The following is a 23,650-nucleotide window of genomic DNA, read 5'->3' as shown; positions in this document are numbered from 1 at the left end:
TTTTGGAGGAAGATAGGGGCAACCAGGTAGCACAGTAGATAGAGTGCCCCATCTGGAGTCAGGAAGACTCATCTGAGTTGAAATCCAGATGCAGACACTTACTAGTTGCATGACCCTGGGTGAGTCGCTTAAACCCTGTTCGCTCCAGTCTCCTTATCTGTAAAATAAACTGGAGAAGGAGATGGCAAACAACTCTAGTGTCTTTGCCAAGAAAACTTCAAATGGGGTCATGAAGAGTCAGAAATGAGTGAAAAATGACTGAACAACAAGGGATTCTAACAGGTGAAGAAGCAAGGAGAGAGTGTATTCAAGGCAAAGAAGACCATCTGTGTAAAGGTATGAAGATAAGAGATGGGATGTCTGGTAAGGGGAACAGCTAGTTGTGCTACTTCATGGTGGCATAGAGTATAAGAAGAGGAGTGATATGAAACGATATTTTAATCCTTCTATAACCCACCTCCTGAGATGTGTGTAAAGGATTCTCTGAGTCTTAAACACTATTAGGGACCCCTAGAATTAATTATTTTAAATAAATGAAAAAAAAACCCTTTACCCACATGTTTACTATGCACCCAGAAATGTGTTAAGTGTGTGTTGGGGGGAGTAGGGATGAGGAATAAAATGCACTCTGTGCCCTCAAGGAGTTTACTTTCTAATGGGCAAAACTATACATATAGGGAAGTGGTGGTTACGGCTCCAAGATGATAGAAAGAGGTATGGTGAGTGGAGCCACTGGGGAGTCATGGATAAGAAATAAACAGCAGTTTTAAGAGGAAATTAATGCCCAGGCTCCAAGAAAGCCAAATAAAGGACAATTGCCTGTACAGGTCTCTTTGCCTATATTCATGTCAAGGTGGTCCATAGTAGGAAAGAAACAGACTCCTAAGACTAAGACAGAAACAACAGCATAAGGCCAGAAAAAAAATTGTAATAGACCAAGAGGAACAAACATTTATTAAGTGCCTACTATGTGCAAGGAACTGTACTAAGCACTTTACAAATACTATCTCATTTGATCCTTACAACAACCCTTGGGGAAAGGCTCTATTATTATCCTCATTTTACAGTTGAGGAAACCGAGGCAGACAAGTGAAGTGATTTGGCCAAGGTCATAGAGCTAACAAAGTGTCTGAGGCCATATTTCAACTCAGGAAGATGATCCACTAAAATTGTAAGATGTTGTAATTGAAATAACTTGAGAGATCTAGTCCAGTTCTTTCATTTTATAGATAAGGAAACTGAGGCCCAGAGAGCTTGAATTTGAACTCAGGTCTTCCTAATTCATGGTTCAGGACACAATATAGCTATATTTTGAAAGGTCAAAGGAAGGATCTTAGCTTGGTTAAACAGCTTGCCCTACAGTATTTAGTGGGATTCAGTCAATTGGCACCACCTGGAGGATTTTAAGCCAGGACCAACTCCTGCCCCACCCTTCTCCCTAATCTGATGATTCCAATGGAAGGAGCTTGCCTTCATACCATCCTTTTATCACTGAGGTTCTTCTAGCACTTGTGTCTTCCTCACAAGAAGCCAGGAAAAGTGCAGGTATTCTCTCCATTTTCCCCAGTGTGAAAATGAAGACAGAAGAGGTCATAAATCACAGATGTTTGGAGCTGGGAGAGAGCTTAGAGGTCATTTAGTCCCACCTCCATTGTACAAATGAGGAAACTGAAGTCCAAAGAGGCTATGATTTGGCCAGGCGGCAGGGGCAAGATTCAAACCTAAATACTCTGACTCCAAATCCTGCATTCTTTACACTAGAACCCACTGTCTTCTCAAGATGGCTTGATTTCCCTGGAATCACATATCAGGTGAGTCTAATCTACTCCAATAAGCATTTATTATATGCCTGCTATGTGCCATGCACTGTCCTAAGTGCTGGGCACACAATTAATAAAAATATAGTCCCTGCCCTCAAGGAGCTCACAATCTAATAAGAGGAGACAATGTACAAAAGGAGGGAGAAAAGCAAGGTTAGGGGAGAGGGGAGACACCAAGGAGTATCACATTCTGGGGAGTTGAAACCAGATAGAGGAGCAGACACAGAGTAGAGTGAGTTGAATCCATTTTCTGTTCTATGTAAAGGAAGGCTTTGGACGGAGTTTGGTACCCCACCCTTCAGCCCTCCAAACAGAGGGGAAAGGAGGCTGAGGGAGATGGTGTCAACCAAGACTTGAGCTGGCAGCCTATGGTGGTGAGATTAGAATTGATGAACTTATCCTGGAAGACCCATCTTGTTCCTTAGAGTTGAAACCAGGCAAAACAGCAGATACAAACTGGTAACTGGAAGACCTTGAATATGAACTCAGATCTCTCCAGTCTAAGAATAATGCCCTTTCAAATGCACCATGTTCCCTTCCAATTAGTAGTGGTTATATTAGAGATGATGGATGGTAGATATTTGCCCTCAGAAAGGCAAAACCAATAGGCATCTCTGTAAGACCTAACGTTTTTTCTGATGGTTCCCATTTCCAGGTGTTCCTAGCATTGGTCCCAATAAGGCCAAGCTCTGTCTCATCATGAATGAATGGGCCTGTAACAGCTCAGATGGCTCTCCCATCTCCTTTTACCTGATGGGCATTCCCTCCCTCCCAAAATCTCTCTTCCTCCCTGTCTTCTTCATTTTCCTCATCCTCTATCTCCTTGTCATCACTGGCAACATTCTGATCCTGGTGGCTGTGGTGATTGACTCCAACCTTCACAAGCCCATGTACTTCTTCCTGACCAACCTCTCAGCACTGGACATCCTCTTCACCACAACCACCATCCCTAGGATGCTCTCTCTTTTCTTGCTAGGTGACCGAATCCTCTCCTTCCCAGCCTGCTTCCTGCAAATGTACTTCTTCCATGGCTTCTCCTGCTCTGAGGCTTTTATTCTGGTTGTCATGGCCTATGACCGCTATGAAGCTATCTGCCACCCATTGCACTATACAGTCCGCATGACCCCACAGGTCAATGCCAAGCTGGCAGTTGGTGCCTGGCTAGCTGCCCTCCTGCTGCCCATCCCAGCTGTGGTCCAGTCATCCCAGATGGCCTTTGGCACCCTGAACCAGGTCTTCCACTGCTTCTGTGACCACCTGGCAGTGGTGCAGGCCTCCTGCTCAGACCCCACCTTCCAGACATTCCTGGGTTTCTGTTGTGCCATGGTTGTTTCCTTCATGCCCTTGCTACTGGTTGTCCTATCCTATGCTCACATCCTTGTCTCCATCCTGAAGATCAGCTCAAAGGAGGGCCGGTCGAAGGCCTTCTCCACCTGTACATCCCATCTCCTTGTTGTTGGCACCTACTACACATCTATTGCTGTGGCTTATGTGGCCTACAGAGCTGACCTTCCTGTGGACTTCCACATCATGGGCAATGTGGTATATGCCATCCTCACACCTGTGGTAAACCCCCTCATCTACACCCTGAGGAACAAGGATGTCAAAGCCGCCATCACCAAATTCATGAGCCATTGAAACAGAGGTTATCATTGAAGTCCTTGATGATGATGACAATCATAAATAATAATAATAGCTAACATTTAGATAGTGCTTACTATGTGCCAAGCACCATGCTAACTGCTTTACAATTATTGTATAATTTGCCTCTCACAACAACCCAATAGGGTAGGTACTATTATTATCGCCATTTTACCAATGAAGAAACTGAAGCAAAAAAAGATTTAGTGACTTGACCAGGGTCACACAACTAGTGACTGACTGAGGCTGAATTTGAAGTCAAGTCTTCCTGATTCCATGCTTGCCCTCCTCCCATACTTATCTCTAGAGTCACCAAGATGGAAAAATTGAAAAGCTGTTTATACCAAGCAATTGTCAGGCCTCCTACTAGATATTACCAGTTAGTTCAAAAGTTAAAGGACTGGAGTGGGGGGGGAAGAAAAATCTGAAACTGGAAATAAAAATAAAATTGAATTTTAAAAAGAGGGACAATAGGACCTTCTTGCAATGGGATTTGAATGGAATCTTATAATGATGGACTTTGCAAATATATGTGTGTGTGTTTGTATGTATATATATGTGTGTGTATACATACATATATACATATGTATATGCATATATATACACATGTGTGTATGTACCTTTCACAGATTCTTAGAACCAAGACTGTCAGAGCTGGAAGGGGCCTTAGGACATAGAATGTCAGAAATGGAAGAAGAATGTCAGAGTTGGAAAGGACTTTAGAAAATAGGTTGTTAGAGCTAGGAACTTAATTTAAAATTATTCAGATTTTAATAGTCTTTTAAGTTTTGCAAGTACTTTCTTCAGAACAATCCTGTGACATAAGCAATATACTCTAAGTAAGTATCATTGTTCCCATTTTACCAACGAGGAAAGTAAAGTTCTGGTTGTTTCAATGACTTGCCCAGTGTCACAAGCTAATAAATGTCTGAAGCAGGATTCAGATTCATGTCTCCTGATTTCAAGGCCAGCGCTCAGCTAAAGAAAAGATCTTAAGAACATAGAAAGTTATAGCTAGAAGGGACCCAAACATCAAATATTAAAACAGGAAGAGGCCTTAGAATTCATATAATCCAAACCTGTCTTTTACAAATGGGTAAACTGAGTCTTAGGGGGAATAAAATGACTGCTGAAGGGAGTTCTGCTGCATGCCAAATACAGAGTTGGAATTTGAATGGAGGACTCCTGACTGTCCAGGGTTCCTTAAACCATACCTCACTACTCCTTTGCTGCCTTATACAATGGAAACGACACATAGAGACCTGAACACAAAATAAGTGTATCCTAATCTCTCATCTCTATGCCTTTGCACTGGTCATCCCACATTCCTAGAACACACTCCCTTCATAACTCATAGTCTCTTAAAGTCTTCGTAGAACCTCTCTCTAACGTTAAGGTGCAGCTCAAGCACCATCTTCTGTATAAAGCCTTTTCTGATTCCCCTCCCCCCACCATTGCTATTGCCCACCCCCAACTGTTTTGTATTTAACTTCTTTCTGTGAATTTATTGACTACATTTATGCTGTAGATGTGTGAACTTGAGGCTCCTCCACATTGCAAGCAGGGACTGTTTCATTCTTTGTCCTTGATGTATCCCCAGTGACTAGTATAGTGTCCAGCATATAGTAGGACCTTAATAAATATTTATTGATTGAATAATCATGAAACACAGGGTTCTCAAGAACAAATTTATTTCCTACACCTCTAACCAACCTTTAATTTTTAAAAGATTATCCTGATGTTGGAGGAAATGGGCTAAAATGTGGTTGTGACATAATGAATGTATATATTTCTTAAATAAGTAAGGAAAGTCATTAGTGTAAAAGGTGCTACAAGCCCCAAATTATGTGAGTAGCAATAGAGATCACTGTACTCCCATGACTCACACTGCTCTGTCAGGATCATAAAAATCTAGAATTTGGAAACAAGGTTTCCACACAAACAAAAGGTTGCTAGCCACAGTACTAGCTATTGGTATAAAGAATATGCATAACAAGTTTTGCCTGAATTTCTGCACCACTGAGGAGAACCAAGGCATTATCAGTGGGTTCAAGAGTGGGAAAGCCAAATTTAAGCTATAGAGATAAGTATCAGGAGTTCCACCTATAAAATTTTGGGTGTCTCTGATAATGGTCTCACTTCTCAAATATATAAAGAACAGAGGCAAATGTATAAGAATACAAGTCATTTCCCAAATGATAAATGATTGAAGGACATGAATGAGTAGTTTTCAAAATAAGAAATCAAAGCTCTCAATAGTCATATGAAAAAATTCTCTAAATCATTATTGATTAGAGAAATGCAAATTGAAACAACTCTGAAATACTACTTCACAGCTAATCAGATTGGCTAGCATTATAGAAAAGAAAAATGATAAATGTTGGGTGAGATCTTAAGAACATAGAAAGTTATAGCTAGAAGGGAACCAAAGATCAAATGTTAAAATGGGAAGGGGCCTTAGAATTCATCTAATCCAAACCTTTTATAAATGGGTAAACTGAGTCTCAGAGGGAATAAAATGATAAATGAAGGGAGTTCCACTGCATGCCAAATACAAAGCTGAACTTTGAATTGGAAGACTTCTGACTACCAGTCCAGGGTTCCTTGCGCCATACCTCATCTCCTTTGCTGCCATATACGATGGAAACGACACATAAAGAGAGACTAAATAAAAATATGTTAAAGCACTGTTGGTGGACTTTGATCCAACCATTCTGAGAGCAATTTTGAAGTGTGCCCAAAGGGCTATAAAACTGTGCAAACCCTTTGCCCCAGCAATACCACTACTAGGTCTGTATTCTGAAGGGATTTTTTTTTAAAAAGGAGGGGAGGGCATATTTGTACAAGAATATTTATAGCAGCTCTTTTTGTGGTAGCAAAGAATTGGAAATTGAGGGGATACCCATCAACTGAGTAATGCCACAAGAGATGGCATATGATTGTAATAGAATACTATTGTGTTATAATAAATGACAAGCAAGCTGATTTCAGAAAAATCTGGAAAGACTTACATGAACTGATGCAAAGTGAAATGAGCAGAACCAGGAGAACATTGTACACAATAATACTAATATTGTACGATGATCAACTGTGAACAACTTAGCTACTCTCAGCAATACAATGATTCAAGACAATTCCAAAAGGACTCATGATGAAAAATTCTATACACCAAAGGTGAGGGAGGGAGGGAAAAATTTGGAATTCAAAGTTTTAAAAACTGAATTCCAAAACTGTTTTTGCATGTATTTGGAAAAAATAAAATATTTTTTTAAAAAAAGGATACCCACCTGAATCCAATGGAACAGTAGTATATATTTAGTCTGGCTTTGAATTCCCTTCAGAAGTGGTATATCCTAGTCAGATAAGCACTTTGTCTGAGTAAGAATAGAGAGTTTGATATGATAGAAATATGGATGAGAGATAAGGCAGTTTGCAACAACTTGGGTATGGTGGTCCAGATTTTTCCCTTCCTGACTTTCCTAGTATTGGCTGTTGTTTTGGGCCCTAGCTACTGCACCTCTGAGAAAGCCAATCCAGACCTTGTATGACACATCTTTATTTCCCTGGAGATCATGCATCATGTACATATACAGTCATGTATTCTTGGGAACCAATACATAAAATATCTCCAAGGTGTGATGAGTAGTGACAATAAGTCCTTCAATTATGGTATTAGATAGAATTTGGAAACAAAGTTCTCACACAAGCAAGCAGTTACTATACACATTACTGACCTATTGATTCTTTCATAATTTAGTTAATCTTCCACTAGTAAGGAAGCTTGTTCAGTGGTGTACATCTTCATGAGGGCAGACAGTTGAATCCTGGAATAAGACTGCTATTCAGGGTGCTGACTTAGTTCTCAAAGCCACTTCCCAAGCTATAGTCTACCATGCTGACTCAGTGCTATTGGCTGTGGTGCAGACAGCTGGTCACAATGCTAACACGAGTAGCTGAGCAAAACACTGGCCATGGAGTCATTGCCTTTAAAGACTTTTCCAACTATAAATGTACAATAATGAAGATAATAACTCATATTTTCATAATTCTTTAAAGTTAACAAACCACTTTCTGCACAACAAAGCTATGAGGGAGGCAGTATAAGTATTGTTATCCTCATTTTACAGAGGAGGAAACTGAGGCTGAGAGATGCCAAGTGATTTACCCAATGTCATCAGGCTAGTTTGAGTGTGGAGTAGTAGCAAGAGTTGTGCTGTGTGCATCAGAATTATGGTGCTTAAATTCTTCATGCAATTTGTTGATCTAGTTTTTCAGAAAGTATTTTCACTTTTGTTGATTTTAACATAGTCTTTAGATTGAGTCTTGCTCTTGTATCTACCACGTGATTTTTTTCTTATCCTGTTGACACTTCTTTTCCATTTTTTTCAACAGAAGCAAGCAAATAGATGTCTCCTGAATAAGCTTTATACAGTTTTCCACACTGATATATACTGTGTGCTGTGAACCAGTCTACTCCACATCTTCCTTTGCTTTCTCCTCTTACTCTGGGGCTTTAACTACTGCAATCTGGCTTTCAACCTCATCAATTAACTAAAACTGTTTTCTCCAAAGTTGCCATTGTTCTTTTAATTGCCAGATATTATGACTTTTTCTCAATTCTTATCCTTCTTAACCTTTCTGCAGCATTGGCATTGTCGGTCACCCACTCACCTTTGTTATTCTCTCTAGGTTTTTGTGATAGTGCCCTCTTGGCTCTCCTCATACTGTCTGACAAGTCCACAGTATCCTTTGCTGGTTAAACAACCATTATCATATAATGATGATGATGATGATGACGATGATGTTAAGACTAATAAGAATAACATCATGTCCTTTAACTCTAAGGCTCTGTCCTGGGCCTTTTTCTAGTTTCTCTTTCCCTCCTTTTCTATCTCCCCTTCCTTCTCTATCTCTGTTTCTGTCTCTCTGTCTCTCTCCCTATCTCTGTCTATCTCTGTCTCTGTTTCTCTACCTCTCCATCCTTACCAGCTCCCAAGGGGTTTAATTAGTTTTTCTTTGTATAAGACTGCCAAATCTGTATACCTAGCTTTCATCTCCCCTGATTGCCAGTTCCCTCACTCCTATCTGCAAATGTCTATTGGATATTTCAAGCTGGATGTTACATGGGCATCCCAAACTCAGCATGTCATTATTTTTTCCCCCAAACCCATCCCCATTCTAAATTTCTCGAATTCTGTCAAGGGTACTACCATTTTCCTAGTCACCCAGGTTCGTGATCTCAGAATTATCATTGACCATCTAACTCTTTGTCACCCACATACCTAATCATCAAATCTCATAAATTCTACCTCCACAATATCTCCCATAACTGTCCCCTTCTCTCATCTCATATATTTACCACTACCCATAGTTCAGGCCCTCATTACCTTTTACCTGGACTTTTGTAAAAGCTTCTTAAATGGTATCCCTCATTCAAGTCTCTCTTTTTTCTAATCCATTTTTCAGAAAGTTACAAGTGATTTTCCTTCCACACTGAAAAGAAAAGACAAAACAAACAAAAACCCCTCCAATTATCAAATATAAGCTCCTTTGTTTAGTTTTTAAAGCCCTTCACAATCTGGGCCCAACGCTCATTTCTAATCTTACTATACATCACTCCCTCCTTATGCACTATACAATTCAGCAAAATTACCCTACTCTCTGTTCCTTCCTCTTGACGTTCCATCATCTGTCTCAGTGCCTTTACACTGGCTGGCTGCCATATTTGTAATGCATTCCTACTTCACCTCTTCCCTTTAGAATCCCTTTTATCCTTCAAAATTCTGTTCAAATGACATTTCCCATGTGAAGATTTTCTTAATTCCCAATAAACTATAAGTTTTTTGAGAGAAAGGATTATTTCATTTTTGGACTTTAAATTCACAGTTTCTAGTAAAATATTAGGTGCATGGTAGACAATAAATATTTGTGAATTGATTTTCTTAAAAAGAGGAAGACCTAGGTTCCAATTTTGCCTCTAAAACTTACCATCCCTATCATCCTAAACAAGTTATTTATTATCTCCTTGCCTCAGGGAATGCTCTGATATATTTTCTAAATCATAGATTTATTTTATATACTTCAATTTTTGCTGAATTTACAATTTCAAATAATTTTATGGTTAACTTTAATAACTTCTAAGTAAATCAACATATCTGCAAAAGAGGTAATTTTTTGTTTTTATGTTATATTTATTTTTTAATTTTTATTATTTATTATATTTTATTAGTTGTTATATTATATTTATTCCTTTTATTTCATTTTCTTGTCTTATTGCTACAACTAGCAATAGGACTATGTTAAAAATACTGTTAATAATTGGATATTCTTGCTTTCCCCTTGATTTTATTAGGAAGGCCTCTAGGTTTTCTCCATTACATATTTGTTCTTGATAGATATTATTAATTATAATAAGGAAAGGTCCATTTATCCCTGTGCTTTCCAGTATTTTCAAATTTTATTTATTTATTTTTAGTTTTCAATATTCCCTTCCATAAGATTTTGAGTTTTGAATTTTCTCCCCTCCTCTTCACCCCCCACTCCCCAACACAGCATGCAATCTAATATGGGTTCTACGTATACATTCATACTAAATATATTTTCACGTTAATCATGATGTAAAGAAGAACTAGAACCAATGGGAGGAACCATGAGAAAGAAGAAATAAAACACAACAAAGAGCAAATTCCATCTGCATCCAGACTCCAAAATTCTTTCTCTTTCTCTGGATGTAGATAACAATTTCCATCAAGAGTCTTTTGGAGTTGTTTTAAATCCTTGCACTGCTGAGAAGAGCTAAGTCTATCAAAGTTAGTCATCACACAATGTGGCTATTACTGTGTATAATATTCTCCTGGTTTGGTTCACTTCACTCAGCATCAGTTCACATAAGTCTTTCCAGGTTTTCCTGAAGTCTGCCTGCTCATCATTTCTTTTGCCGCAATAGTATTCCATTATATTTGTATACCACAACTTGTTAAGCCATTCCCCAATTGATGGTAATCCCCTCAATTTCCAATTCTTCATCACCACAAAAAGAGCTGCCAAAAATACTTTTGTACATGTAGGTCCTTTTCCCATTTTTATGATATCTTTGGGATATAGACCTAGAAGTGGTATTGCCAAATAAAAGGGTACACACAGTTTTATAGACCATTGGACATAGTTCCAAATTCCTCTCCAAAATGGTTGAATCAGTTCACAACTCCACCAACAATGCATTTATGTTCCAGTTTTCCCACATCTTACCCAACATTTACCATTTTTCTGTTTTGTCAAGTTAGCCAATCTGATAGATATGATGTGGTACCTCAAAGTTGTTTTGATTTTAATTTCTCTAATCAGTAGTGATTTAGAACATTTTAAAATATGACTATTGATAGTTTTAATTTCTTTATCTGAAAACTACCTGTTCATATCCTTTGAACATTTATCAATTGGGGAATGACTTGTAATCTTACAAATTTGACTCAGTTCTCTATATATTTTAGAAAGGAGGCCTTTATTAGAGAAAGTGGCTGTAAAAATGTTTTCCCAACTCTCTGCTTTCCTTCTAATCTTGGTTGCATTGACTTTTTTTAATGCTTTATTAACTACTGATTTACATCATTCATTTCCACCAGATTTTGAGTTATAAAATTTCTCCCTGTTTTTCCCTTACCCACCACCCCAAAATAGGAGTCCCACAGGATATCTCCTCCTCCAATCTGCTCTCTCCCATATTTTCTCCCATACCACTTTCAACTTTTCCAGTGGATCTCTATGCCCCAGTGCCTGTATATCTTATTTCCCAATTACATGTAAAATAGTATTAATAATAGTATATATGTATATATATAAATATATTTCATTTTAAAACTTTGAATTCTAGATTCATTCCCTTCCTCTCTTGTCACCCACCCTTATTGGGAAGATAAGCAGTTCAGTATAGATGGTACATGTATGCCTAATGCAAAACAATAACATAGTAGATATATTGTAAAAGACTGACTATATTTCCTCCCTCCTATCTCACCTCCCACTTGTTCTATTCTCTACTTTGATCCTGGCCCTTTTCAAAAGTGGGTGCTTCCAACTTCCCTCCCCCCCCCCAGCCTGCCCTCCCTTCCATCATTCCCCCCTCTCATCCCCTTACCCCCCTACTCTCCTGGACGGTGAGATACCCTATTTAGTGTGTATTTCATTCCCTCCTCAAGCCAAATTCAATGGGAATAAGGTTGACCCATTCCCTTTTGCCTTCCTATTCTTCCCCTCCATTGTAACCATTTTCCCTTGCCTCTTCTATATGAGATAGTTTACCCCATTCTGTCTCTCCCCATCTCCTCTCATTATATTCCCGTCTCACCTCTTAATTTCACCTTTTAAGTATCATCCTTTCCTGTTATATTGGTCCTGTGCCCTCTATCTATGTATACCTGTAAACATATATACACACATTCACATATGTATTCATATGCCCACATACCCTCATATATAGACATATTTTGTCTATATATGAGGGTGTATATATATATATATATATTTCCTTCAACTACTGAGAAAAGTTTCATAAGTTACAATTATTGTTTTTCCAAGTAGGAATGTTAATAGTTCAACTTTGATAAGTTCCTTATGATTTCTTTTGCCTGTTTACCTTCTCATGCTTCTTGTATCTGAATGTCAAATTTTCTATTCAACTCTGGTTTTTTTAAGCAAGAATGCTTGAAAGTCCTCTATTCCACTGAATGACCATATTTTCCCCTGAAACATGATACTCAGTTTTGCTGGGTAGGTGACTCTTGGTTTTAATCCCAGCCCCTTTGACCTCTGGAATATCATATTCCAAGCCCTTCGATCCCTTGGTGTAGAAGCTGCCAGATCCTGGGTTATCCTGATTGTGTTTCCACAATATTCAGATTGTTTCTTCCTGGCTGCTTGTAATATTCTCTCCTTAATCTGGGAATTCCAGAACCTGTCTATAACATTCCTAGGAGTTTTCTTTTTGGGATCTTTTTCAGGAGGTATTTGGTGGATTCTTTCAACCTCTATTTTGCCCTCTGGTTCTAAAACATCAGGGCAGTTTACTTGGAGAACTTCCTGGAGGATGATTTCTAGGTTCTTACTTTGATCATGGCTTTCAGGTAGTCCAACAATTTTTAAGTTAGCTCTCCTGGATCTATTTTCCAGGTCAGTGGTTTTTCCCATGAGATATTTCACATTGCCTTCTATTCTTTCATTTGTTTGGATCTGTTTAATAGCATCTTGATTTCTCATAAAGTCATTAGCTTCCATTTGCTCCAATCTAATTCTGAAGCAATGAATCTCCTCAGTGAGCTTTTGAGATTCTTTTTCCATCTGGCAAATTTGGCTTTTTAAGGCATTCTTCTCCTCATTGCCTTTTTGAGCCTCTTTTGCCATTTGAGTTTGTCTATTTTTTTAAGGTGTGATTTTCCTCAGTCAGGCTGTTGACTCTCATTTCATAATTTTCTTGCATTGTTCTCATTTCTTTTCCCAATTTTTCCTCCACTTCTCTTATCTGCTTCTTAAGCTCCTCTATGGCCTCTAACCAGCTTGTATTTTCCTTTGAAGCTTTTGTTGCAGAAGTTCTGACTTTACTGTCTTCCTCCTGTTCCATGCTTTGCTCCTTGTTGTCCCCACAATAGGAGTCTAATGTTGGAATTTTCTGTCTGCTTTGTTTCCTTTGCCTGGTCATGTTGCCCCTTAGTCACTTGACCCCTGGGCTTTTTGCCACAGTAGAACTCTGCCACCAGACAGGAGAGCTTTTGTCGCAAATGCTGGGGTTTTCTCAGCTGCTGGAGGTATTAGTTGGGTGCCCTCTCTGAGGTCTCCACATGCTCTGGCAAGCTGGACACACATCCCAGTACCTTCACCCTAGACTGCAATCCAGATCCAAGCAGGTTAAAGCAAGAGCAATTACCCCTCAGACTGGTGCTTGGTCCCCCTACACTCTGCAGGCCAGGAGCTGAAGCTGCCACATGGTGCTGGCTGGCTGTGCTGGGGTCTCAGCGGCTTCTCGCCCCAGGGGCAAAAGCCACCACACTCCCACTTACTGGGTCCCGAAGTCCAGAATGCACTGACCTCTCACTTTGTCCTTCACATCTATATGTTGATAACTCTGGAAACAGCCACAGCTGCTGCTGATCTGTAGTTCCTCTGGCCTGCAGCTGGTCAGGCCTACCCTGAGGCTAAAGGCTCAGTGTGGGACTGGGCTCGGCTCCCAGAGCACTACGCTGGCCAATTCCTGCCTACCTGCTGGGCTGTCCTCAGTGGGTGGTTAGCTTCTCTATGTCATTTTGTCAATTCTGCAGCTCCAAAGTTTGTTTAGAGTCCCCTTTTTACATGGATTGGGGAAGGTGGAAGCCAGAGCAGTGGGAAGGTCCTGCTTCTACTCCTCCATCTTGACTCCACCCCCAGTTGCATTGACTTTGTGCAAAAACTTTTCAACTTAATGTAATCAAAACCATCCATTTTGTATTTCATAATACACTTTGTCTCTTGTGTGGTCATAAAGTCTTCCCTTCTCCATAAATCTGACAGGTAAACTATTCCTTGCTCTCCTAGTTTGCTTATAGTATCAGCCTTTATATCTAAATCATGTATCTATTTTGACTTTATCTTTGTATATGGTGTAAGATGTTGGTCTATGCCTAGTTTCTGCCACACTGTTTTCTAGTTTTCCCAGCAGTTTTTATTAAATAGTGAGTTCTTATCCCAGAAACTGGAATTTTTGGGCTTATCAAACCATAGGCTACTACAGTCATTGACTACTGTGTCTTGTGTACCTAACTTATTCCACTGATACACCACTCTTTTTCTTAGCCAGAACTAAATAGTTTTGATGACTGCTGCTTTATAATACAATTTAAGATCTGGTACAGCTAGGCTACCTTCCCTTGCATTTCTTTTCATTAATTTTCTTGATATTCTGGACTTTTTGCTCTTCCAGATGAATTTTGTTATTATTCTTTTTGGTCTATAAAATAATTTTTGGTAGTTTGATTGGCATGGCACCAAGTAAGTAAATTCATTTAGGTAGAATTGTCATTTTTGTTATATTAGCTCGACCTATGAGCAAAGGATATTTTTCCAAGTATTTAGATCTGACTTTATTTGTGTGAAAAGTGTTTTGTAATTGTGTTCATATAGTTTCTAGGTTTGTTTTGGTGTGTAGGCTCCCAAATATTTTTTAATGTCTACAGTAACTTTAAATGGAATTTTTCTTTCTATCTCTTGATGTTGGGTTCTGTTAGTAATATATAGAAATGCTGATGATTTATGTGGGTTTATTTTATATCCTGCAACTTTGCTAAATTTGCTTATTAATTCAAGTAGTTTTTTTACTTGATTCTCTAGGATTCTGTAAGTATACCATCATATCATTTGCAAAGGATGATAACTTTGTTTCTTCTTTGCCTATTCTAATTTCTTCAATGTCTTTTTCTTCTCTTACTGCTAAATCTAACATTTCAAGTACAATATTGAATAACTGTAGTGAAAATGGACAACCTTGTTTCACCCCTGATTTTATTGGAAATTCTTCTAGCTTATCCTCATTACATATAGTACTTGCTGATAGTTTTTGATAGATGCTACTTATCATTTTAAGAAAGACTCCATTGATTCCTATACTCTCTAGTGTTTTTAATAGGAATGGGTGTTGTATTTTGTCAAAAGCTTTTTCTTCGTCTATTGAGATAATCATATGATTTCTGTTAGTTTTGTTGTTGATATGGCCAATTATGCTAATAGTTTTCCTAATATTGAACTAATCCTGCATTCCTGGTATAAATTCTATCTGGTCATAGTGTATTATCCTCAAGATAAGTTGCTGTAATCTCTTTACCAATATTTTATTTAAAATTTTTGCATATATATTCATTAGGGAAAATGGTCTATAATTATTTTTCTCTGTTTTGGCCCTTTGCAGTTTAGGTATCAGCACCATATTTGTATCATAAAAAGAATTTGGTAGGACTTTCTTCTTTGCTTATTTCATCAATAATTTATATAATATTGGAATTAATTGTTCTTTAAATGTTTGGTAGAATTCCCTCATAAATCCATCTGGCCCTGGAGATGTTTCCTTAGGGAGCTCATTGATGGCTTATTCAATTTCTTTTTCTGAAAAGGGGTTAAGTATTTCATTTTCTCTTCTGTTAATCTGAACAATTTATATTTTTGTAAATATTCATCCCTTTCACTAAGATTGTCAAATTTATTGGCATACAGTTGGGCAAAATAGTTTCTAACTATTGTTTTAATTTCCTCTTCATTGGTGGTAAATTCACCCTTTTCATTTTTGCTACTGGTAATTTGGTTTTCTTCTTTCTTTTTTAAAATCAAATTAACCAAAGTTTTATCTATTTTATTGTTTTTTTTATAAAACCAGCTCTTTGTTTTATTCACTAATTCAATAGTTTTCTTAATTTCAATTTTATTAATCTCACCTTTGATTTTCAGAATTTCTAATTTGGTATTTAATTGGGAATTTAAAGGTTTTTTCTAGCTTTTTTAGTTGTATGCACAATTCATTGATCTCCTCTTTCTCTATTTTATTCAAGTAAGCATTGAGAGATATAAAACTTGCCCCAAGAACTGCTTTCCCTGTATCCCCTAAGTTTTGGTATGTTGTCTTATTATTGTCATTCTCCTGGCTGAAGTTATTGATTCTTTCAATGATTTGTTGTTTGACCCACTCATTCTTTAGGTTTAGATTTATTTAGTTTCCAATTAATTTTTAGTCTATCTTTCCATAGCTCTTTATTACATGTAAATTTTATTGCATCATGATTTGAAAAGGATGCATTTAATATTTATGCCTTTCTGCAATGGATTATGAGGTTTTATGCCCTAATACATAGTCATACATGCTGGTTTGCTGAGGTGGGGCTTGTTGGGATGCTTCCCCTCCTGTACTGCTCCCCTTTCACCAGAGCAAGAGGGACCTTTCCTATTAATTCCCTAAGCTTCCTGGTTTAAGACTGTTGCACCCCATCTTTCTTCTAGTTCAGCTGTTCCAGGGTTTTTCCTGGGGTGATATTTTTGGGGTTTTTAGAAGTCAATAAGGGAGAATGAGAATGACTTACTTCTTACTCTACCATCTTGGTTCCCATCCAGTATTTTTTAAACAAAAACAGGCATTGAATTTTGTCAAAAGCTTTCACAGCATCAATTGATATAATTGTTTTTTGTACTATTGACATTATTAACATGATTCATTATATTTATGGTTTTCCTCATATTCAACCAACCATATACTCTTGGTATAAGCCCAACATTGTCATAGTACATAATTCTAATATTCTATTATTCTAATATGTATGTTATAGCCCATTTGCTCATTTTTATTTCAAATTTTTGCAACAATATTCATTAAAGATATGGACCTAAGATTCCTCAATGGAGTTACTGTATACAGAATAATAAACTCACAGAATTTTAAACTTAGAAGAGACTTCCAAGGCTTCCACTCCAATTTACATCTGAAAAAGAACTCCCCATGCTGAAGCAATCACAGATAGTTCACATATTGGCTCATACAGATTGTTAGTATGGTCACCAGGATTGGAATCCAAGTCTTCCTGACCCCAAATTCAGAGTTTTCTCATACCATGAGTGTGAGAGTCCATAATCCAAGAAACAGATCATTGACCCTATAGTAATGATAGGATTATGGAGCTGTTTGTTTTTTTTTTTTTTTGAAGAGGTCTAATAACATCACAGGGTGATGTCGTGACTTGTGAGTGTATTGGATTTAAGTGAGGCAGAGTTGCACAAAATCATCAGCCTCACTCTATCTTCCAAAATCATTGAAGTCAAGTGGCAAGACAAAAGTCAGGACAACTGGCAATGGTCTGGGATGCAGTGAATGACCTTGATATTTTGAAGCCTGACCAAGTTCTAAGTGCTCTATAGCACCTGCATCAGCCACCTTCATTACCACTGGAACAAATTGTTCTCATCTGCCCATTTGTAATGTAATACCAAGCAAAGGCAACTTCCCAGGTTCAAAATACCAGCATAGGTGCTCTCTATTTTATTCAGTAACAAACCCAGAACAGAGAAGATCAAAACATGACATCATTCAAAATACAGTATTTACTAAGTATGATTAAATAATCTCCAAGTACTACCCCACCCCAGGACTTTCCAATCATTCAATCAATTACAAAGTCCCTGTTCTAAATACTACTCCACCCCTAGGCTATACCTTCTTTTGGTCCACCACAAAACCCCTCTTCTCAAATGGAGATTAGTTTCCAAACATAAGTAAAATACATTCATTTGCTCAACCATAGAACACAAAAAGGTCAAAAGTTCCCCACCCCTGGATCACAATTGAATCTACCCCAGAGTTACATCAAGTTTAAACACAGCACTTAATACCCAAATGGAGGTCTTTTCTTCATCTTGACACGAGGCAAGTTCTCAGCAATCTTAGTTCCTGGGGAGACAAGGCTTAGCAAGGCCATAAGATACATTGCCAGTCCCTTCATGAATTTATCCTCTGTCTGTAGAACAGTCCTAGAACCCCTGAACACATTAGCAAAGCCCTCTCCCAGGATTTCTGTAAACATACAACAAGAAAATCCTTCTTCAGGGCTTCTGAACCAACAGAAAGGCTCCCAGACCCCTGCAACAACAGCACTGTCCTTCACCAGTGGACAGTATTCATTCTGTCTGCCGGACAGTCTCCAGACCCCTGCAACAACAGTACTGTCCCTCACCAGTGGACAGTATTCACTCTCTGTCTGCAGGACAGTCTCAGGCCTTCTTAACCAAATGCCAGGTTCCAGGACTTCTTCAACAGGACAGTCTTTCACCAGTGGACAAATCTGGCAAAATAACATCAAAACAGACAGACAAAGTACCAGCAAAACAGCCATGTCTCCTCAGTCCTTGGCAGCTCAGGGGGCAGGTCTCAAAAGTCCAGGGCAATTCAAAGCGGCCACCAGCAATCTCTTAGTCTCTCTCCCTCCACGAGGTGCTGCTTCCAAAAAGAACTTCCACCTCTCTCTTGTCTCTCCAAATCTACATCACCAGCTCCTCCCACTTCAGGACTTTCTTTTCACATCAACAAGCCCATCCCACAGGTGGGATTAACAAACTCTGGGTTTTAATACAATCAATTTGAAAACCAAGCCAATACAGGGGAATCTTTAATTGCCATTACTATCACACCATTTTGCCAGAGAAACTCTTCACATGCTTGAGAGAGACATCCCCTTAACTCATCAACTCACCATTGGTTATCCTCAATCTGGTTTAGTCCTTCTGACGAGATGGTCTGCCAGGGTGTGGCTGCTATACATGCTACAGCTTCTTGGAGCAATAAGATCCCACCATGTACCTTCCTCTCTCAAGTTCAAAGTCTCCAGAGTTTGGTCTATAAACAAGCATTCTATTAAGAATGTGCTAGACACTGTGCTAAGCCACAGGAATATAAATACAAGCAGAAAGAAAGGTAATTCTTACCCTCAAGGAACTTACATTAGAAATGGGAGAAGGGGGCGGCCAGGTAGCACAGCAAGTAAGAGCACCGGCTCCAGTGTTGAGAAGACCTGGAGATCGAATCCTGGGCTCAGACACTTAGCACCCACCCAGAAACACCTGGCCGTGTAACCTTGAGCAAGCTACTTAACCCCGATTGCTTAAAAAAAATGGGAGAAGACTACACATAAAAAGGAACCTAAATAAATGAAAGTGAAGTGGATGAGTGAGAAAACATTAATGACTGTGAAAATAAAGAAAGGAACTGATCCCTGAAGGAAGCTGTGGATTCTAAGAGGCTCAGATGAGGAAGAAGTGAATTCTAGGCAAGAGAGCATGCAAAGGCAAGGAGATAGGAGATGGAATAACTATTGCATACCTCACAAAATCATTGGGAAGGTCAGATGAAATCATATGTGAAAAGCACTTTTCAAAACTTAAAGTTCTCTATAAACATCAGCTGTCATTACTTGTTATTATTAATAATAATATCATTACTATTGACAAAAGGAGAGGTGGGAGGTTTCAGGAAAGAAGAAAGAGGGTAGAGAATTTGGTGTGGAGCAAGGGAAGGGGCCACACAGTTGGGCCTGAAATTGAAAAGAGATTCAACTGTGTCAGAGTAGACAGATCTATGACAGCTTGGCAGGACTCCCAGAGGGATTGATTTTTCTGTTCCTAAACCAAACAGACCATCCACAAGATACAACTGTTGCTATTGAATTCTTTGAAAGTGAAGCAATGAGGGGGCAGCTAGGTGGTGCAGTGAATATAGCACCAGCCCTGCAGTCAGGAGAACCTGAGTTCAAATGTGGCCTTACACACTTAACACAAAAACTAGCCGTGTGCCCTTGGGCAAATCACTTAATCCCAACTGCCCTCCAAAAAGAAAAAAAAGGTGGAGCAGTGAGTAACTTCGTCTTCAGTAGACAGGGGCTCAATGAAGCAATCTAGGAGCTCTACCCATTGCTGAGTTTGTACACTGTTCCACCCTCTGCGTTTTAGACAGAAATATACATAGAGAAGAGAAGGATAATAGTCATTAGACAACCACATCTTGTAGGAAATATCCCTTAAAGACACACACCTCCCTCTGGTCTAAGTCTATCCTCACCAAGCAATCTTCTGATCCCTGATTGAGTCTCTTGAGTAGACTTACCCATGAGAGCAAGGATCCAGTCTGGATTTTCTAGCCAAGTACATAATCATAGAAGATGATGAAATAATACTGATAGTAGTGAAGAGATCTAAGTTCTGATCTGAGCTCTGCCCATGGGTAGCTAAATGACCTTAGACAAGTGACCTTGAAGGACCTAATTTTCTTCTCCATAAAATGAGAGGGTGGACTAGCTATTTTCAAAGATACCTTCAATATACCTTTAAATACTCTATGTTCTAAAATCTCTTTTAGCCCTAATGTAGCCTACATAGGATTTTGTGTGGAAAGAGACCTTGGAAATCTTCTAGTATTATTTTCTCACTTTTAGTATAAGAAAACCAAGTTTCAGAGAGACTAAGTGATTTTCCCAGGATCACATAGTGAGTCAGTTGAAGACCTAGGTCTATGACTCCAGTGATACCAATAACTCAGTGTGTGACCATGGGCAAATATAAAATCATAGGGCCACCTCTCTAAACCTTGGTGTCCCCCATTTTCTACTGGTGCCTCCATTTTGAGGAATGGCCCAGGCCAGTCAAACTTTATTCCCCTCCCCACTGTTCTTCTGACTTTCTAGACTTCAAAACTATGACCCAACACAGATAACCTTCATCCCTTTTGTGTGTCATCTTCTCCCTTTAGAAAGTAAGCTCCTTGAAGACAGGAACTAACTTTTTACTTGTATTTATATCCTCAGTTCATACCTGGCACAGAGGAAGCACCTAAACAATTCTTGTTGCTTTGCCTTGTCTTCTGTAAAATGAAAACAGAAGCACTTGACCAAACTACATCATAGTAGTGCAAGGATGATCAGGCAGGGGACTGTAAGTACAGGTCCTTTGAAAAATGGGAGAAAAAATATTGCTTACAGTGGAAGGCATTCTGGATTCACTTGGGAGATGTGGATTCTAGTTTCAGCTTTGTCCCAGACTCAGGGTGCTTTATGCAAGTATTTTCCCCTCTCTGGGTCTCAGTCTCCCTATCTGTAAAATGAGGGGTTTAAATTACATGGTCTTCCATATCCTTTCTGTCCCAGTCATCGTTTATGCTAACATTCTTTCTAGTTCTGGCATTCTACGTTAATAATAGCTGGTAGCTTTCAGAACTCTGATCAATGCAGTGACCAGTCCTGACTTCAGAAGGCTGATGATGAAGCAGAGAGGTGACGGACTAATGAGACACCCATTTCCATATACAAGGAACGTGTTGATTTGATTTACTTGATTATGCTTATTTGTCACAAAGGAGGGTTTCTTTGGCAGGGTGGGGGGAAGTTATGGGTAGTGATTGTGATGGGGGGAAAAGAAGAAGGAAAAGGAGAAAGAGCATCAATGGAATGTTTTAAAAATACTCAGAAGAGAGCAAAAGGGATCTCAGAAGGTGACACAGACAAGTAGGACAATTTAAAAAATTTTTATATGTTTTGTTTTTATATCACAAACATTGACAGATCACACACACCCCTCCCCCAACTCTGTAAGATGTCTCTGGTAAAGCAATTAAGTAAAACTAATAATGCAATGACCTCATTTGAAAATGCATGTAATGTTCCATATTTGTAATGCTTCTTTCTTTTTTGTTAATTAATAAATTTATTTTCTCTCTGCTACCCCCCATTGGAAAAAAAAAGAAAAGAAAAACAAATTCCTAGTAACAAATATGTATAGTCAAACAATACAAATTATCTCAAAGGCTGTATACAAAATATCTATGTGTAGGTATATATATATATGTATGTATATATGTATGTGTATATGTAAGTATATGTGTATGTGCATGTGTATGTGTATGTGTGTGTATGTGTATAGATATAAATCTGCCTGCCTATCTGTCTACCTGCCTGTGTGCCTACATATCTCTCTTTCTACCTACATGTGTGCCTGCCTACTTGTCTGTCTGCCTGTCTGTCTGTCTGCCTGCCTTCCTGATTCTGTACCCTAAATCTAGCACACCTCTCTAGCAAATACCATATTTTCTCATTGATCCTTTGGAATCATGAATGATCACTGTATAGTCCTTGCATCTTTCAAAATTCTTTATTTTTACAGAATTGTTGCCATTATAGAAATTGTGCTGGTTCTGCTCATTTCCTTCTTTACCTATTTATTAAAGTCCTCAAAACTATTCATTTTTATAATATTGAAGTTATAGTTTAAATTTTTCTGGTCCTGCTTACTTTGCATCACTATACATATGTGTGTGTGCGTGTGTATATTAATTGCCCCACTTGTCACCTTCTGAGATTCCTTTTGCTCTCTTCTGAGCATTAGTTATTCTGAGTATATACTTATAGAAGTCTTTCCATGTCTATTTAAAGTCATCTGTCTCCTCACTCCCCAAGTTCAGGCCCTAATTCCCTCTCATTTGAGGTATTAGAGTAGATGACCTTGAAGCCCCTTCTACCTCTGGGAGTCTGATTCTGTGAAGGAGCTCTTCTAGTGACCAGGGTTGTGAATGGTCTCTATTCATTCTATGTGAGGACCATATAGTAAAAAGAAGAACTTGTTTAGCCTGGAGAAGGGGAGATTTAAAGGGGCCATAGCAGCTGTCTTTCTACTTTGGAAAGGCTGTCACATGGGAGAAAGATGCATCCTTCCCATTTCTCTGCAGGCTACAATCTGAACTCCATCATGCCCCAGAAAACTTATCTTAGAAGATCGTTTCAGCCCTGGAGTTAATAGCTGGAAGTATCCTAAGTCCCTATCTTAAGTACTTAGTACTTAAGTACTATCTTAAGTACCCTAAGGCTCCTTCCTCTGATTGTATGGCTCTTTCCAGAACTCCCAATTCAAGAGGGCACCTAAATCTCTTCATTTCATGTGGGGGTAATCCCTACTCCTCCATCCCTTCCTCCCCCCATCCAGATTTTCTCACCTCTTTTAGGTGTGGCACTGGGGATATAGCACTGTTTCAGGAGTCAGCAAGGCACTTAACTTCTGTTTGCTCTGTACCTTACCTGTAAAATGGGGATAAGAACAGCACCTACCTCATGGGGTTGTTGTGAAAATCAAATGAGGTAATATTTGTAAAAAGGGATTAGCACAGTGCCTAACACATAGTGCTATGTAAATGCTCATTCTCCTCTCCATCCCCATTAGAATGTAAGTGCATCTAGGGCAGGGATGTTCTTTCTTTCTGCTTATATTGGTATCTCCAGTACTTAGCACGGTGCCTGGAATACAGTAAGAGGTCAATAAATGCTTGTTGACTGACTGAATAGATTTAGTAGAAATGTGGTACAATGGAAAGAATAACAGATTTGAAATCAAAGGACTCAGATATGCCATTTGCTGACTGTGTAACTTTAGGTAAGTCATTTAACCTCTCTAGGCTTCAATTTCTTCATTTTTAAGGGAGCGTTCATTATCAGGGATGGGGAGCCTGCAGCCTCAAGGCCACACGTGGTCCTCTTGGTCCTCAAGAATGAACATTTGACTAAATTCAAACTTCACAGAACAAATCTCTTAATAAAAGGATTTATTCTGTAAAACTTGGACTCAGTCAAAAGGCCACATCCAAATACCTAAAAGGCCACATGTGG

General features: G+C 38.7%; 1 protein-coding gene across 1 annotated transcript; it reads left to right on the top strand.

Moving 5' to 3' along the window:
* The first annotated feature begins 2,519 nt into the window (after window positions 1-2,519).
* LOC138148197 (olfactory receptor 2AT4-like) lies at window positions 2,520-7,141 on the top strand. The gene is made up of 2 exons (XM_069070767.1): window positions 2,520-3,448; window positions 7,084-7,141. The coding sequence occupies exons 1-2, from the start codon at window positions 2,520-2,522 to the stop codon at window positions 7,139-7,141; spliced, it is 987 nt and encodes a 328-aa protein (XP_068926868.1).
* The last annotated feature ends 16,509 nt before the right edge of the window (window positions 7,142-23,650 follow it).

This window comes from Petaurus breviceps, unplaced genomic scaffold (assembly GCF_028583685.1).
Source record: "Petaurus breviceps papuanus isolate PSGF00001 unplaced genomic scaffold, PetGlider_PUasm1.0 90823, whole genome shotgun sequence".
Lineage (NCBI taxonomy): Eukaryota > Metazoa > Chordata > Mammalia > Diprotodontia > Petauridae > Petaurus > Petaurus breviceps.
Note: the sequence above shows the minus strand (reverse complement) of the source record. Positions and strands in the feature narration are given on the sequence as shown.